Source organism: Microcebus murinus, chromosome 5, assembly GCF_040939455.1.
Source record: "Microcebus murinus isolate Inina chromosome 5, M.murinus_Inina_mat1.0, whole genome shotgun sequence".
NCBI classification, from domain to species: domain Eukaryota; kingdom Metazoa; phylum Chordata; class Mammalia; order Primates; family Cheirogaleidae; genus Microcebus; species Microcebus murinus.
Window position 1 is genome coordinate 105265753 of NC_134108.1, and position 14406 is coordinate 105280158.

The 14406-nt window shown below is 42.2% G+C and overlaps 1 protein-coding gene across 1 annotated transcript in view; it reads right to left on the minus strand.

Moving 5' to 3' along the window:
• DNAH8 (dynein axonemal heavy chain 8) overlaps positions 1 to 14406 on the minus strand; it is a 285679-nt gene that overhangs the window by 30498 nt on the left and 240775 nt on the right. Inside the window, exons 85-87 of the mRNA XM_076003387.1 lie at positions 8989 to 9105; positions 6716 to 6817; positions 494 to 654 (exon numbers count right to left, since the gene is read on the minus strand). Coding sequence (XP_075859502.1) covers positions 494 to 654; positions 6716 to 6817; positions 8989 to 9105 — 380 coding nt within the window. The remainder of the gene's footprint in view (positions 1 to 493; positions 655 to 6715; positions 6818 to 8988; positions 9106 to 14406) is intronic.

Genomic DNA, 14406 nt, shown 5'->3' on the forward strand with positions numbered 1-14406 from the left:
GTGCCCACCCCGGGCAGTTCATGGTGGAAGAACGCAGGGGGGCGAGGAAGGGAGGGGGCCATAAACAGAGGATAGGGCAGGAATCGTTTCTTCATGCTCCTGTCTGGGCTTGCTTTGGTCCTATTGACAAGCACCACATTTTCAGTGGACTGTTGAATAAAGAGACCAGGAGCCAGGAGACTAAGCTGCTGTCAACAGAGAGCACCGGTACCACTAGCGCCAACTGGCTTTATGACACAGCAGAGGGGAAATAACCAATGCATAAATTAGAGCCTAACATTGTCATAAACACCGGAGCATCAGGATTTAGTGAGAGGAGAGCAGGCCAAGATATGACAAAGTTGTAATTGGGAGATAGGAAGTGACACTATTTTTCACAGTAAAATAAAGAAAAGGGGAAAGGAGAGAGATTAAGAGAGAAAATGAAATGCACAGTTGTTGCCAGGCTGAGTTACAAATGACCCCTTCAAATTAAAAAATGTCAAGAACTTACGTGATATCAGCATTAGGGTGCAGCCCAAAGACTTCGGGGTTATCTAGGGATGGCAGTGACTGGATGTATTCAAAATACTGGTCCAGGGTTTTGCACACAGGGATTTTATAGCCAGTATAAAAGCAGAATGAGGGTTCAAACATCTTCTCACTGAACCAGACCTGTATGTGAGAGAAAATAAAATAAATAAAATTGATGAGCATCTAAATGAAAACGACCACTATAGGCCAGGTGCTGTGATTCATGCCTGTAATCACAGCACTTTCGGAGGCCGAGATGGGAGGATCACTTGAGTCCAGAAGTTTAAGACCAGCCTGAGCAACAAAGTGAGACCCCATCTCCACAAAAATATTAAAAAATTAGCCAGGCATTGTTGCATGCACCTGCAGTCCCAGCTACTCCAGAGGCTGAGGCAGGAGGATCGCTTGAGCCCAGGAGTTTGAGGTTACTGTGACCTATGATCACACCACTGCACTTCAGCCTGGGCAAAAGAGCAATACCCTGTCTCAAAAAAAAAAAAAAAATAGAAAAAAAAGAAAAAACACAACTGCCACTATAAAGGAGGAGGGGTCACCTTATCTGCATTTTAACAGAGTTTTTAACGTTGATTTTGAGAGTACCACTGATAGGATAATCACATCTATGAAGAAAAGAGAGAAGCCAGAACACAAAACAATTACGCCTGGTGGCCGGGCACGGTGGCTCATACCTGTAATCCTAGCATTCTGGGAGGCTGAGGCAGGAGGATCGTTTGAGCTCAGGAGTTCGAGACCAGCCTGAGCAAGAGCAAGATCCCGTCTCTACTAAAAATAGAAAATCAGCTGGACAACTAAAAATATATAGAAAAACTTAGCTGGGCGTAGTGACGCATGTCTATAGTCTCAGCTACTTGGGAGGCTGAGGCAGGATGATCGCTTGAGCCCAGGAGTTTGAGGTTGCTGTGAGCTAGGCTGATGCTAGAGCCTTCTAGCCTGGGCAACAGAGTGAGATTCTGTCTCAAAAAAAAACCACAAAAAACAAAAACAATTAGGCCTGGCCTCTAACACTAAAGATATTTGCTCAGAGTAAAGAGGAGAGAGCAACTTTGTAAGCCCACTCTGTACTGGAGTAATTTGGCAACCCTCAAACCCACTTTTGAAGAGGAGTTGGAACATATTGCAAAGTTGATGAGGCAATACCCGGCCCCTCCACCCAAAAGCATGTCTGGGCGTTTTCACTGCCCCACTCTACCCCATGCAGTCACACCAGGGAGCTGTGCTTGTGCGGTTTTGCTCACACAGCACATGGCCATGAAAACTTCTTAGAAACGCCTCCCCTCCCACCCCGAGCTGGAGAGCTTCCTTTGTTAATTAAGTTATGTCCCTGTCCACAAGAAGCAAATGTATCCAACTGCCTTGTTGTTTGCCTTAAGACATCCTTTTCTCATTCCATATGAATTGATTATCTGTAACAAAACAGCAAGAGAACAAATATATGCTTGGTGTGAATAGACTTGTTCTGAAGAGGAAAAAAATTGATGCTGAATGCCTATGAGCCACATCCAAGGCAATGACTTGTGTCTAACAGCAATTTTCCCGGTGGGGAGGGAAATGACGGGAAGGCGGGAGGACCGGAAATGCAGGCACAACGTCTGTCTGAATCACTTAGAGCACTCCACGTGAAAGAGACAGGGTCTGCACCTTACTCCAGTGGGCACACTTTCTCCAGCATCTTCCCCCATCTCCTTCATCCAGCTCTCTGTAGGCCCAGAGAGTGCCCTGAAATACCTTTTGTGCCGGTTCTCTCTGTTTTATCCTATTCAGTTCCCGTGCACGAGGCACGGAGCTCAGAACCAGAACAGAATGCAAAGATGAGAAACACACAGTCCTTTCCTTCAAGGAGCTTGTCACCCAGTGAAGGGCTAAGCCAATTACCTAATAACCACAATACAGAGTGCATGAAGGTAAGAGCCAGAAGGAAATAAAAAATTAGCAAAGTACTAAGGAGGCTGAAAAGCAGGATGAGAAAACAGCCAGGTGGATGTCAGATGAGGCTTCATCCAGGAGATTAACCTTGAAGGAGAGGATTTGACAGGAGAATTGGGACTGGGGAGGCCACACGAGCGAAGGCATGGAGTGACTGACGCCAACGTGGGAGGCAGGCTGGGGGCATGATGCAATCTGGGGTAGGTATAATGTGGCCGGAAGAGACAGGACAGGAAAGGGAAGGTGAGGTCACATATGGATGCTGTTGATGTCGGGTGAGGACTGGTGCTCAGTTTAAAAAGTGGGGAACGGTTGAAAATTACTCGAGAGAACAGTGCTACGAGCATGGTCACTATTTAGAAGGTTAGATTTTCGGTGATGTAGATGACTTAAACTGCAAAAAGACACCCTGGGGGCCAGGGATCTTCCACATACAGATAACAAATGACCACGCTGAATTCCATGTTGCCAGATGGCATATATCCATAAAGGCAAAATGAGGTTTCTTCCTATTTTTCCATTACTTTATCTATACACACACAATAGCTAAATTCACACACATAAAAGTAACTAACTTTCACCAAATTTGGAGGCTGCTTTGGGGTACAGTCAAAATGCAGAATATAAAACCTACATGGAATTACTTTGGGCGGCTCTAGTGGGTACCCACAAAGATAAGTAGTCATCATCCAAGACCACTGAATAAGGTTCTGCAACTGTTGATTTTAGCAGAGACACTCCATAAGATGCAGAGGACAGAGAAAACAACAGAGGTTCAAAGACAGGCCCTAAGTCGAAAGCCACAGGGACAGAGGACCCCATGATCAGACACCGGTTCACAGTCGAACTGCTTCTCCCCCTGGCGACTCTGGATGACAGACACAGTGGGGTGAAGCAGCAGCAGTGCAGGCAGGAGCTGGGTAGAAGGTCAGACTGGGGCTGAGGATGGGATCTCATGGGGGGTGAGGGCGTGTAGTCTGCAGGGCTTTTGCACAGCCGTCCTCAAAGGGCTGCTGCTGCCTGGTTCAAGTGGCAACCTCATGTCTCTAAAGCCAGAGACCCAAACTAGTCCCAGGTCATTGAGAGCCCCATCTGAAACAGGTCCAAGCTGGACAGGAATAAGAGAAGGAAAGAAGCAGGTGAGACAGGAGTTGGAGAGGATGGTAGGGGAGGAGCGGGTTCAGTGGGAATAGGGAGTGGGCCGGTCAGTGGTCAGACAGCTGGAGCCCCTGCAGGTGAGGCTACTCTTGAGCCCTGAGAGGCAGGGATGGAAGGAGCCTGGGGAAGTGGCGCAGAGCGAAGCAAGGGAAAACCAGCAGGATGAACTTTTCATTTAGGGCACTGATTGCTGAGGGGAGAGTCATAAAAGCCAGAACCATATGACATAAGGGAGAAACACAACCTGGGTAAGGATGGAACCACTATTATTCAGGAGCAGCCAATGAAGCAGGGGCCTGGACAGGGAGCCCTGTGCTTCCAGACCAGGGAGTCTGCGGTCCCAAACACACCTGTCCCAGCCAAGGCCAGGTCCAGAGGATGGAGAATCTTAGGCTTCTAGAAGGGGGCTGAGGTCAGCTGACTAGTCCTCCTGTAGCCCAAATGTCAAATATCAGGGGACAGAGAAGAAGCAGAAGAAGAGGAAAGACAGGAGGTTAGCATCAGAGAAAGCAATCACTCAGCCGGAGGTCTGGAAGGTGTAGGGGGCTGAGTGAGTCACACCTCCTCTTCTCCCTCCCTGTGCTCTGGGCTCAGCCATCTACCTGGAGGTGCTGGATTAACATAGCAGCTTTCAACTGTGACATCTACATGCTGAAGAATTCTAGATCTTTATCTCCAACCCTGAGCTCCAGATCTGTAAATGCAGCTGCTTTGTTTATGTACATTCATTCATTCTTTTATTCAACAAATATTTATTTAGCAGCCATTATGTGCAAGGCTCTGTTTCAGGTGTTGGGAATTTAGCATTGACGTAATCAAAGTCCCTGGCCTCATGGTACTAATAGACATCTCAAATGTTGCATGATCAAAACAGAACTCCTAATTTCCAGCCCCAGCCTATAACTCCTTCCTCCTGCAGTCTTTTCCTTTCTCTGATAATAGTCACATTCTCTCTCCAGTTGCTTAGGAGTGACCCTTGACCTCTTCTTTCCGCCATACACCTGACCCCATCAGCATTCTGCTGGTGCTCTCTGTGAAACACCTGAAGCTAACCATGTCTCACAGTCTCCACTGCCAAACTCCAATGTTAGGTACTTTCACAATTATTCTAACAGAGCATACTTACCAAGACATCTTTTCTTCTCCTTTGAACCTCAGATAGAGAGGTGAGTTTCTCATACACTTTAGTTTATTACTTTCATGAATCTAGGCCCATTTGATTTTAGTTTTTCCCCATTCTGTCCTCACTGGCTCCTTCCCTCCAAGGGCATCTATTTAAATTCGATTTACATGTGCTTGATATATGTCCTTGAATCTGTATATATCCTTGGGAACTATGCATGTATCATTTTATAGATCTAATTTTATTTTTTAAGCTCTCCACTCAACAATGTTTTTAAGATCTATGCATGATGTCATATAGATCATCTCTTCCAGTTGCTGCACTACATACCATCATAGGCATCCACATTTAACTCACCTATTTCCCCATAAGAATACATAAGTTGTCTTCAACTTCCCACTACCACAAACAATGCTATGAATAATATCTTTATGAATAATATCTTTATCTTCAGACATTCTGAGAATGTCTCTGGGACCTATACTCTGAGTGGGATTGTGGTTTGGAAGGCAGTCCTATCACACACTTGATAAGACTAAGTGCCACCAGAATGTACCCTAGAAGAATGAGCAGTAGTATTCCACTGTGCTCACCCACTACCTCTTATCTATCCTCTTAGGATTCTAGGGCTTTAGTAGTGGATGCTATGATGTGCCACCCGGTCCTCCTCCAGGCACTCACTCCCCCAGCTATCTGGAGTACTGCCCCTGCTCAGGAGCTGCCCTGGCAGAAGGGAGCTGCTTCAGCCAAGGTCATGCCCTGGGGGAAGGGCAGGGCATGGTGGGGAGGGGGTACTCGCATGCAAATCTCCATCTCAGAGTCTGTTTCCCGGGAAACCAACCTATGCCAGTTGACTTCAGCTCCACACACAGTGTTGCCATGAACATTTTTGTACATATTCATTTGTGGACTGTTTTTAGAAATGTTCTGGGATAAACCTACCTGGGATACCAAATGTCATTAAGTATTATGGACCTGCTTTCCAGGAGGTCTGTGCCAACGCCGCCTGCCAGCAGCAGGGCTCCCGCCTCCACACATTCTCCCCGACACTTATTATTTCCCACCTTGCTCCACTTATGGCTTTAAGGAAAACTTGCAAAAATATGTAAGGGTTAAAAGAAAAATCAGTTTTCTTGTTAACCCCAGCTTACCAAATACCCCCAAAGCTTGTGCTTTGTTGTTGAGGTTTTAAATTTGTTAAGGGGAAAAAGTTATTAAAACAGAAGATTACCAATATAGGTCTTAATTAATATAAAGAACTCGATAACCATAAAATACTCATATCTGATGCTATTTTCTACCTAGGGGCTGCATATTGCTTCTCGGATATGTAAAAAAATTCTAAGAAGAGCCTGAATCTGGTAGGTGTTATTTATAGTATTTATCCTTCAGACGAAAGCCTTAATTACTAAGAAAGAATTTTCTCTAGAAAATGCTTATCACTACGCTATCTGTGAATTTTATTTGACTCAAGAGAAAAAGTGAACACTTCATCAGTTTTCAACTGTCCAATCCAACCAGAAGAGATGAGAAACTCAAATTATGATTAATTCTTTGATCACTTATTTTGGGGCCTTCCATCACCATGAGATTCGCATTCAAAGGAGGAGGCATAAAAACGATGTCCAGTGTTCTCAAAAGTGAGGTGCAGAGGCATGGGGAGTGTAGAGGAGGGCGGTGGGGAGAGACCCCAGGCACGATCAGTTCATCTGCACAGGAAAGGAGTCACAGAACATTGGGAATTTACTGATGTGCTGCCCCGGAACATAAGTAGATCGCTAGTTTTGTGTGTGTGTGTGTGTGTGTGTGTGTGTGTGTGTGTGTGTGTGTGTGTGTGTGTGTGTTTCTTGCTAATTCTTTGCAGCAGCTCTGCTTTATACTTTGCCCCCTAAGTTTGGCACACCTGTTACAAACAAAAAATATTGGAAAACCCAGTGAAATGTGTCTGCACGCTTTATTTTTTCTAGATTGACTTACTCTAGCGAAGCAATTAAGTAGACGTTTATCAAAGTCATCTGTCACTCTGCCTCCATATTGTACTTCTCCAATCATGTACCGGACTGTACTCCACGATACACCCTTTATTAAAAATAAAAAGGCATAATTTATTGTTAATCCAAACAAATAATTATAGACATTTCAGGTCTTTCCCTAGAAGAAAAGTCTGGGAAAGAAAGCACTAGTTAGGCTGCATTTAAAATTATTCATTATCTCATATTAATAACTCAGGGCTGGAACGGCTAGGGTTTGTTCAACAAAGAAAAATCTACAGTGCTAAATACTAGGAAATATATTGCCCATAGATTATTAAAAATAGGGTAAAAACAGACTATTTTTCACTCTGTGGATATAATCAACTATAATAATCATTTAGGAATGCCAAGCTGTTACAGAGGGAAAAAGTGGTGCTTAGTGAAGAAAGGAGAAACATCAAGTAATCAACACTTTAATATGCCTTCTTAGTAATATATTTTCTGGAATCAGTATGAGAACAACCAGAAAATTATTTGTTCACAAAACTTTTTTACAATGCAATCCTCTGCCATCTCATTCTGTGTGCTAAAACTACATCAAAGTATTTATTAATTTCTATAGCAATCTTACACTAGCAATACATTATAGATATTAATCGTTTTTTTTAAAAAAAACTCAATCATTTGATGTATAAGAAGTGAGGATTCTTGGTTTTTATTTACTTTTTCTTGGTTAAAATTTAATTTTTAGCTTGGTTGATTTTCAAAGCAACTATTTCAAGGTAAATATTATTTGTATTTACCAAAATGATAAATAATCACAGAATAAGAACTCATACAATATAATATTTTTTTGAGACAGAGTCTTGCTCTGTCACCCTGGTACAGTGCAGTAGTGTCATCATAACTTACTATAACCTTAAATTCCTGGGCTCAAGTGATCCTCCTGCCTCAGCCTCCCGAGTAGCTGGGACTACAGGCGTGTGCCACCACTTCCAGCAGATTATTCTATTTTTAGTAGAGGTCTGGCTCTTGTTCAGGCTGGTCTCGAACTCCTGAGCTCAAGCGATCCTCCTGCCTTGGCCTCCCAGAGTGCTAGGATCACAGGCGTGAGCCATCACGCCTGGCCCCTACAATATCACTTTTCATTGAACTGCCATGATCTTAATTTTTTTTTAAAGAGACAGGGTCTCACTTTGTTGCCCAAGCTGGAGTGCAGCGGCATGATCATAGCTCTCATTGCAGCCTTGAACTTCTGGGCTCAACATAGCTCAAGTAGCTGGGATTACAGGCATTAGCCACCGTGCCCAGCCCTACTCTTAATTTAACATCCTTCTGTCATTTCAAGGAAAACTGATCGTTTGGTTCTAGAGTAAACACTTATCATAGCTCATCATCACCATACTAATACTGCAGCATCTATTGTGATCCTGAAGGCTTAGTGTGGGAGGAAGAGAGGAATAGACAGTAGAAAGTGGTCATTATTGAGCTCTTATTATGCACCATATACTGTACTTTCACAAACAATGACTCATTTATCCCTCCCAGAAGCCATGGCCATTTTCCAGATGAGGAGACAGGCTCTGAAGCTCACTAACTTGCCCAAGATTATAGAAAAAACAGATTTCTAACCCTTTATCTATGTGAGAAGACGACTGGGTTTGCGTTCTTAGCTCTGTGAACCTGAGAAAGTCTCTTAGTCTCTCGTCTGTTACCTCACCAGTAAAATGGGGACAATAGTAATGCTTCTTTACCCATCTCACAGAGTTTCACAGACTTGGGAAGGTAAAAATGAGATTCTGCATACACGAGCACTTTGAAACTCTAAAGCACCACACAGTGCTTAGAAATAATTGTTATTTATATGCATAAGTTTAACGGTTAAGAAGTGGCTCACGGTGGAAAAGAACTTTCACATGGGCTGGCAGAGACCATCCGCGCTTCGAGGAGGCGTAAGATCAGTGAGGAAGAGCTCGCTTATGGCGTACCTTCTCTTGAAGTGCATGGTGGCACTTGAGTATGAATGAGGAAGGCTGTGCTATTTTGCAACATGCTGCGTTTCATCCCTGAACTCAGCTGAAGATGTCAGCTTCTGTTGTGTGTGAGTGTTGGGGGCAGGAGGCCAGGCAAGTAGCTACCTGATCAAAATGACCAGCCCCTTTGAAGGGGATTGGCGGACCTCAGCAAGTTCACTCTGCATCAACGACTGAAAATGACTAGTGGAGCTCTGATTTAAGGACAACGATAAAAACGGAAAAAAGAAACAGTTTCACTCACTTTTTTGATATCGCATTCATCAAGGTGATTCTGAATAAACTGAACACTAGCGGAAAAGTCAGCAGAATTGAATTCATAGGGAATATTCCATCCTAAGGGTCCAAATTTTCGTCGCTCCTTAAAAACATCAAAGAAAAGTATTGAGTGGGTTTTTAAAATTATCTGTAGCTGATTCTGTTTTTATTATGAACAAAATACAGTAAAATTAAGGCCATGTTATCAAAATAAGATGACAGTCTTAAAAGAACAGTATATACAATTTTGGTCATGTTTTGCTTAATGATGGGGTTACATTTTGAAAAATTATATGACCTATTTATGCAAACCTAGGTGGTATAGCCTACTACACACCTAGGCTATATGGCATGGTCTATTGCTCCTAGACTACAAGCATGTACAGCATGTTACTGTACTGAATACTGAAGGAAATTATAGCACAATAGTATCTGTGTATCTAAACATATGTAAACATAACAAAGTACGGCAAAAATATGGTATGTGACGACAACCATATATGCAGTTGTTGATGAAAACACTGTTATGTGGCACAAACCTGTATTAACCATTAGAAATTTTATTTCATGGCTCGATAGCCAAATGGTTTATAGAAACAAATCTCCAAATATTTCCCAAGTGTGAGTTCTTGGGTTTAAAAAAGTCTACTGACAACTCAGAAAAAACAGTGGGAGCTCGATAAAAATCTGCCAAATGAATTGTTAATCTAAATTGGACTCTTAAAAGTTTGAAATGTCAAATGTAAGGGTTTGGATTTTTCGAGCTTGAAAACTTAACCACACAAGAGCATTCAGACTCCCTGCTAGCTTTACTTTGTAATCATGCCATTTCAGATTTTGAAAATTAAGAATTCTCTTGTACACATGACACATCTGTCTTAAACTGTCACACAACCCTCATTTGGTTCTCTATACTTAACTGAATAGAGCCTAAAAGACTCCTAGGAAATAGCGGCTAAGTGTTTATTACCCGTAAATAATCAAACTGCACTCAGAGCAAATGATTCAATTGCTTTGATATTCTGGAGACCATGTTAAAGGTATGCAAGAGTTAGAACTGCTGTCTCCAGGCACTGATTACACAGAAAACCATACAGATGAATCCAAATGTTTTCATGCCATCGTTTTCCTATCCTGGCACATAATCAGCCTCTAAGGGAGGAAGGCCCAGTGATTTATTTGGATTAGCGCCCAGGACCCTAGTGCGCAAGGTAAGGATAATATAGACAGTAGGAGCCCTATACATGTACAAGAATATTTAATTCTACTTCTCTAACTCTAAATATATACTAATGTTTCTTTCCCTTTTCTGTCCTTCCCAACCCCTCTCCCCCTGCCACACACACACGCGCGCACACACGTTTTCACAAGCCATTCTAGTCCTTCTTACTGCAGCTGTTCCATGCTTCAGATCTGGAATAATCCCACCATATAAATGAATCTAAATAAATTTTTGGTTGCACAAGTTCATGGACAAGTCAGAGAAGAAATTCAGAGAATACAAAGCTTTTAATTACTGATTTTCAGGGCATGCTTTTAAAGTATTAAGTAAACCATTAACATTAATTTGGGTCCAAATGTTCTGACCCTGGGAGATCAGACTAAGGGCAAAAGAAAAAAAAAAACAGAAAAAAAGAACTCTTAAAAATGTAAGGCTGGGCGCGGTGGCTCACGCCTGTAATCCTAGCACTCTGGGAGGCCGAGGTGGGAGGATCGCTCAAGGTCAGGAGTTCGAAACCAGCCTGAGCAAGAGCGAGACCCCATCTCTAAAAAAATAAAAAAAAAGAAAAAAAAAATTAAAAAAAAAAAAAAAAAATGTAAGATATTACCATGACTTCTAGACCTGCACTTCTTTAGGTTAGGTCATCAGGCGTTAGAGATTTTTATGACATGACTCACTTCACATCCCTTAGCTAATTTGATGAAAGGTGGGTAACCAGTCCAAGAAGAGCTGACCAGATTCCTTCTCCCGGGAATTTGGACTTAGGGTTGAGAATCACTATCTGGAGTTTATACTAGGAAAACCTGTGAACTTGGGAGCTGTGAAGTGCTGCCTTCCACCTTGTACAAGAGGAGGTGAGGAGGAACAGAGGCATGGCCTTGACAGAAGGAGACACTGTGGGGTCCCAGGCACAAGAATGGCTCCTAAAACTGTCTGCTTCTCTCCATGGCTGGGTGCCTCCTGGGCCCAGGACTCACATTGCCTTGGTTTGTTTTTTCAGTGGTTTCATGTTGAAATATTTGGTCCTGTAACCAGATTTTGAGCCTTGACAGTGAAAAACATGTCTTCTATTTTTGTCTCTCCTTTTGCGCCCACACCTTTGGAGAAAGAGTCACTGTTGCCTGATAAACATTTGCCCGATTGCCATCAGAACAAAAGGAACTGCCCCTCTCACCCTCTGGGAAGTCAGTCCCAGGCTGAGCCAGTGTTTTGAATTTCTGGAGTGGAGCTCAGAAACATCAAGGTGAGCCTTTTCCAGGCTATTCCAGGAGCAAAGGGGGGTTAAGACAGTTTATGGGATATTAACATGAAAATGCATACTGCTAAAACTTTAGTCCCTGAGATTTCTTCCATCTGGAGGACTTTGAAGAGAAGAAAGCTAACACTTATTAGTGAAATATGAATGTTTTCCCGGTTTTGAAAAAGAGGATCAAAATCTATACTATTAGTTTTACCTATGTGTTTGACTTAGTTTTTAAAATTTAATGTTCAATTAGACAGAGGATTGAATGAAAAATAATCCTTTTCAATTACTGAAGCTGATGAAATTGGCTCTATGGAAACACTCCCATTTATATGCACTGAGCAATTGCAATTCAGTTGCTTTTTAAAATGTGAGCTCTGAAAATTGCCCCAATGCTGAGATTTGCTTCATATTTTTCTTACTACCAATTTTCATTTAAAGCATTTACTTTTTCAGTTGGTTTACTAAAGTCATAATAAACTGATTAGCTCATCTTGGAAAAAAAGACAAAATCTTGATGGGTGTCTTTTCCTTCACAAATGAAGTCATCTCTCCTTCCTGCTATTTTTTTTTTTTTTGTATTGCCTTGGAATAGTATTGAGATAGACTCAAACCAATGGAACCTAAGAACTCATGTGGAAGCTCAAAAACGAAGGGTTTTGCTAGACTTATCTGGAGCATTCAATTGCTTCAGTCCAATGAGTATTTTTGAAACCTTGGCATGCATCCCATGTAGTACAATAGGAAAATATTTAAATAGATGTATTTTCAAGGAGTTTTAAACTTGGTGAGAAAATAAGACTTAGAAACACAGAAAGGACAATGTGATAGTAAATGTAATGTAAGTGTTGAAATTTAGCAGACGGGCCTGAAGAAGATGTTCAATCAGAGGCTTCTGGGAAGAATGAAACTGAGCTGGTCTTTGAAAGAGGAGAGAAGAGGTTTCCAGGCTTGGCAAAGGCCACGAGCAAGACAGGAATGCAAAGCTTGTGATCTGTGGAGAAGGGTGCTGCGGGCAGAAGGTTCTATTGCAGTAGACAGCTCTGGTGAGCAGCGGCACGGACCTCGGGCATGGAATGTAGACAGGTTTGAATGTTAAAACGTCATTCAACAGAAGGGAGTTATTGTACGTCGTTAAGTTAGAGAGTGATGATTTTAGGAAAACCGGTCTACTCCCTACTTAATTTGGCCAATACAGCTCCTTCTTTTTCTTCAAAGAATATATAAAACACAGAAGTACTAGTGAAATATGGAAAACCTGGAAATATGAAAAACTCTTTACAACACTGATGAAAAGTTGCTCAATGGAGTCATCATTTTAATGATGTCAAAGCTACTTCTAATTGTGTTAGATAAACTACCTCTGCAGTTCCCACAGCCCAATGCAGAATCTCTTCACTTGCGCCTTCAAAACAAGACAACTGGAGCTATCTAATAACTCCAATAACTGCAGCTAATATAAAATGAAAAATACAATCCATACTAGACAATACAATGGGAGCTTTAACAGGTAAAAATAATTAACGAAAATAGTCAGAAGCACTAGGAAACACTATAGGATGGAGCGTGAAAGACAAACCTGTGTCATATTATTGTAATCATTCAAAGCCATTTAAACTAAGAATTCTATAATCATGCCTCTCCAAAGCAAGAACTCTACCTACACTATTAAATTTGAAAGGAGTGTTTGTCAAGGCTCAAACTTGAGAAAGAAAACAAAATGCAGGGGAAGTAAACACTTTTCTTAATGAAGAACTATTAATTATGGAATCCCCTGGGCCCTGTCGATACGGCCATTTTTACTTAGTATTTAAATTATCTTTAAGGGCCATGATAAAATTTCTAAGTTTGCAACGGCCATAGCAGGCCCTTAGAGATCCTGATCAATTGACCTTGGCAAACAAACAAATAAAACAAAACAAAACCTCAGAGTTACATAAAAGCTGTTAGCTGTTAGAAAAATCAGAAATGTGAGGCTCAATGTGGGCAAACTAAGGTGATGGGGAGAAAAATGGGGTGATTTGGGAGAAAAATCCCAAACCATGAAACGGATGTAAAAATGGCAAAGACTCCTGCCTTAAGGGCTATGGTGTCTGGCTGTCATTCTCAATTCTCATTCCATATTAGAATCACTTGGCACTTTCTAAAATGATACCCCCTCCCTCTGCTCCTCCCAGGGGTTCTGACTTAAGTGGTCGGGGGTCCAAGCACTGGCTGAGAATCATTGATTACAGCGTTTACTCACCCAACACACCCCTCAAAGAGTGACCATCAATAGGAAAAAAACACAGACAATGTTATTCTGACCTTCTGTAGGAGGTGTTGGGAGGAGACCAAAAAATGCAATGAGTTTCATAATATCAAGGCTTTGGAAGAAAATGTGCTTAAAATCAAAATCCCAAAGGGTGAATATGAGCTTGCTCTAAACCCAGAACGATGTTGCACTGGAGTTCTCAGGAAACCACAGAGAGATTATTGAGGCCAGAGAGAAGATTCACAGGCCATCTCCAAGAGGATGCTGAAATGTTCTCAGGGCGTGGCGGCCAAAGAGAGCCCAGGCACATGCCAGAGTACTGGGAATAAGAAAGGTTGTCCCTAATCCCAAATCTACTTCCTCTTCCTCTAGGAAAGGGGGGGGGTGCTCATTTTGTTCCCTGCCATAGGAATGGGATCAACATTACACATCATGCCCTTGAACTGGGGTGAGTTGATGGCATGATGCCAAGCCAGGATTCAGTGGGATGAATTACATTTTTTAGTGGGGAGCAGGCAGGGGATTGGCTATTTTACCACTGGGCTCTCCTCCATTCTAATTTGGGACAGACTCCAACGTGAACCCTCCCCAGCTCTGACGGTTCAGGTTATGTGACATGAACTAATACTTTTTTCAGTCTCCACAATGGCAAAAGTATATACATCATGTTTGCATAAAGCAGGGG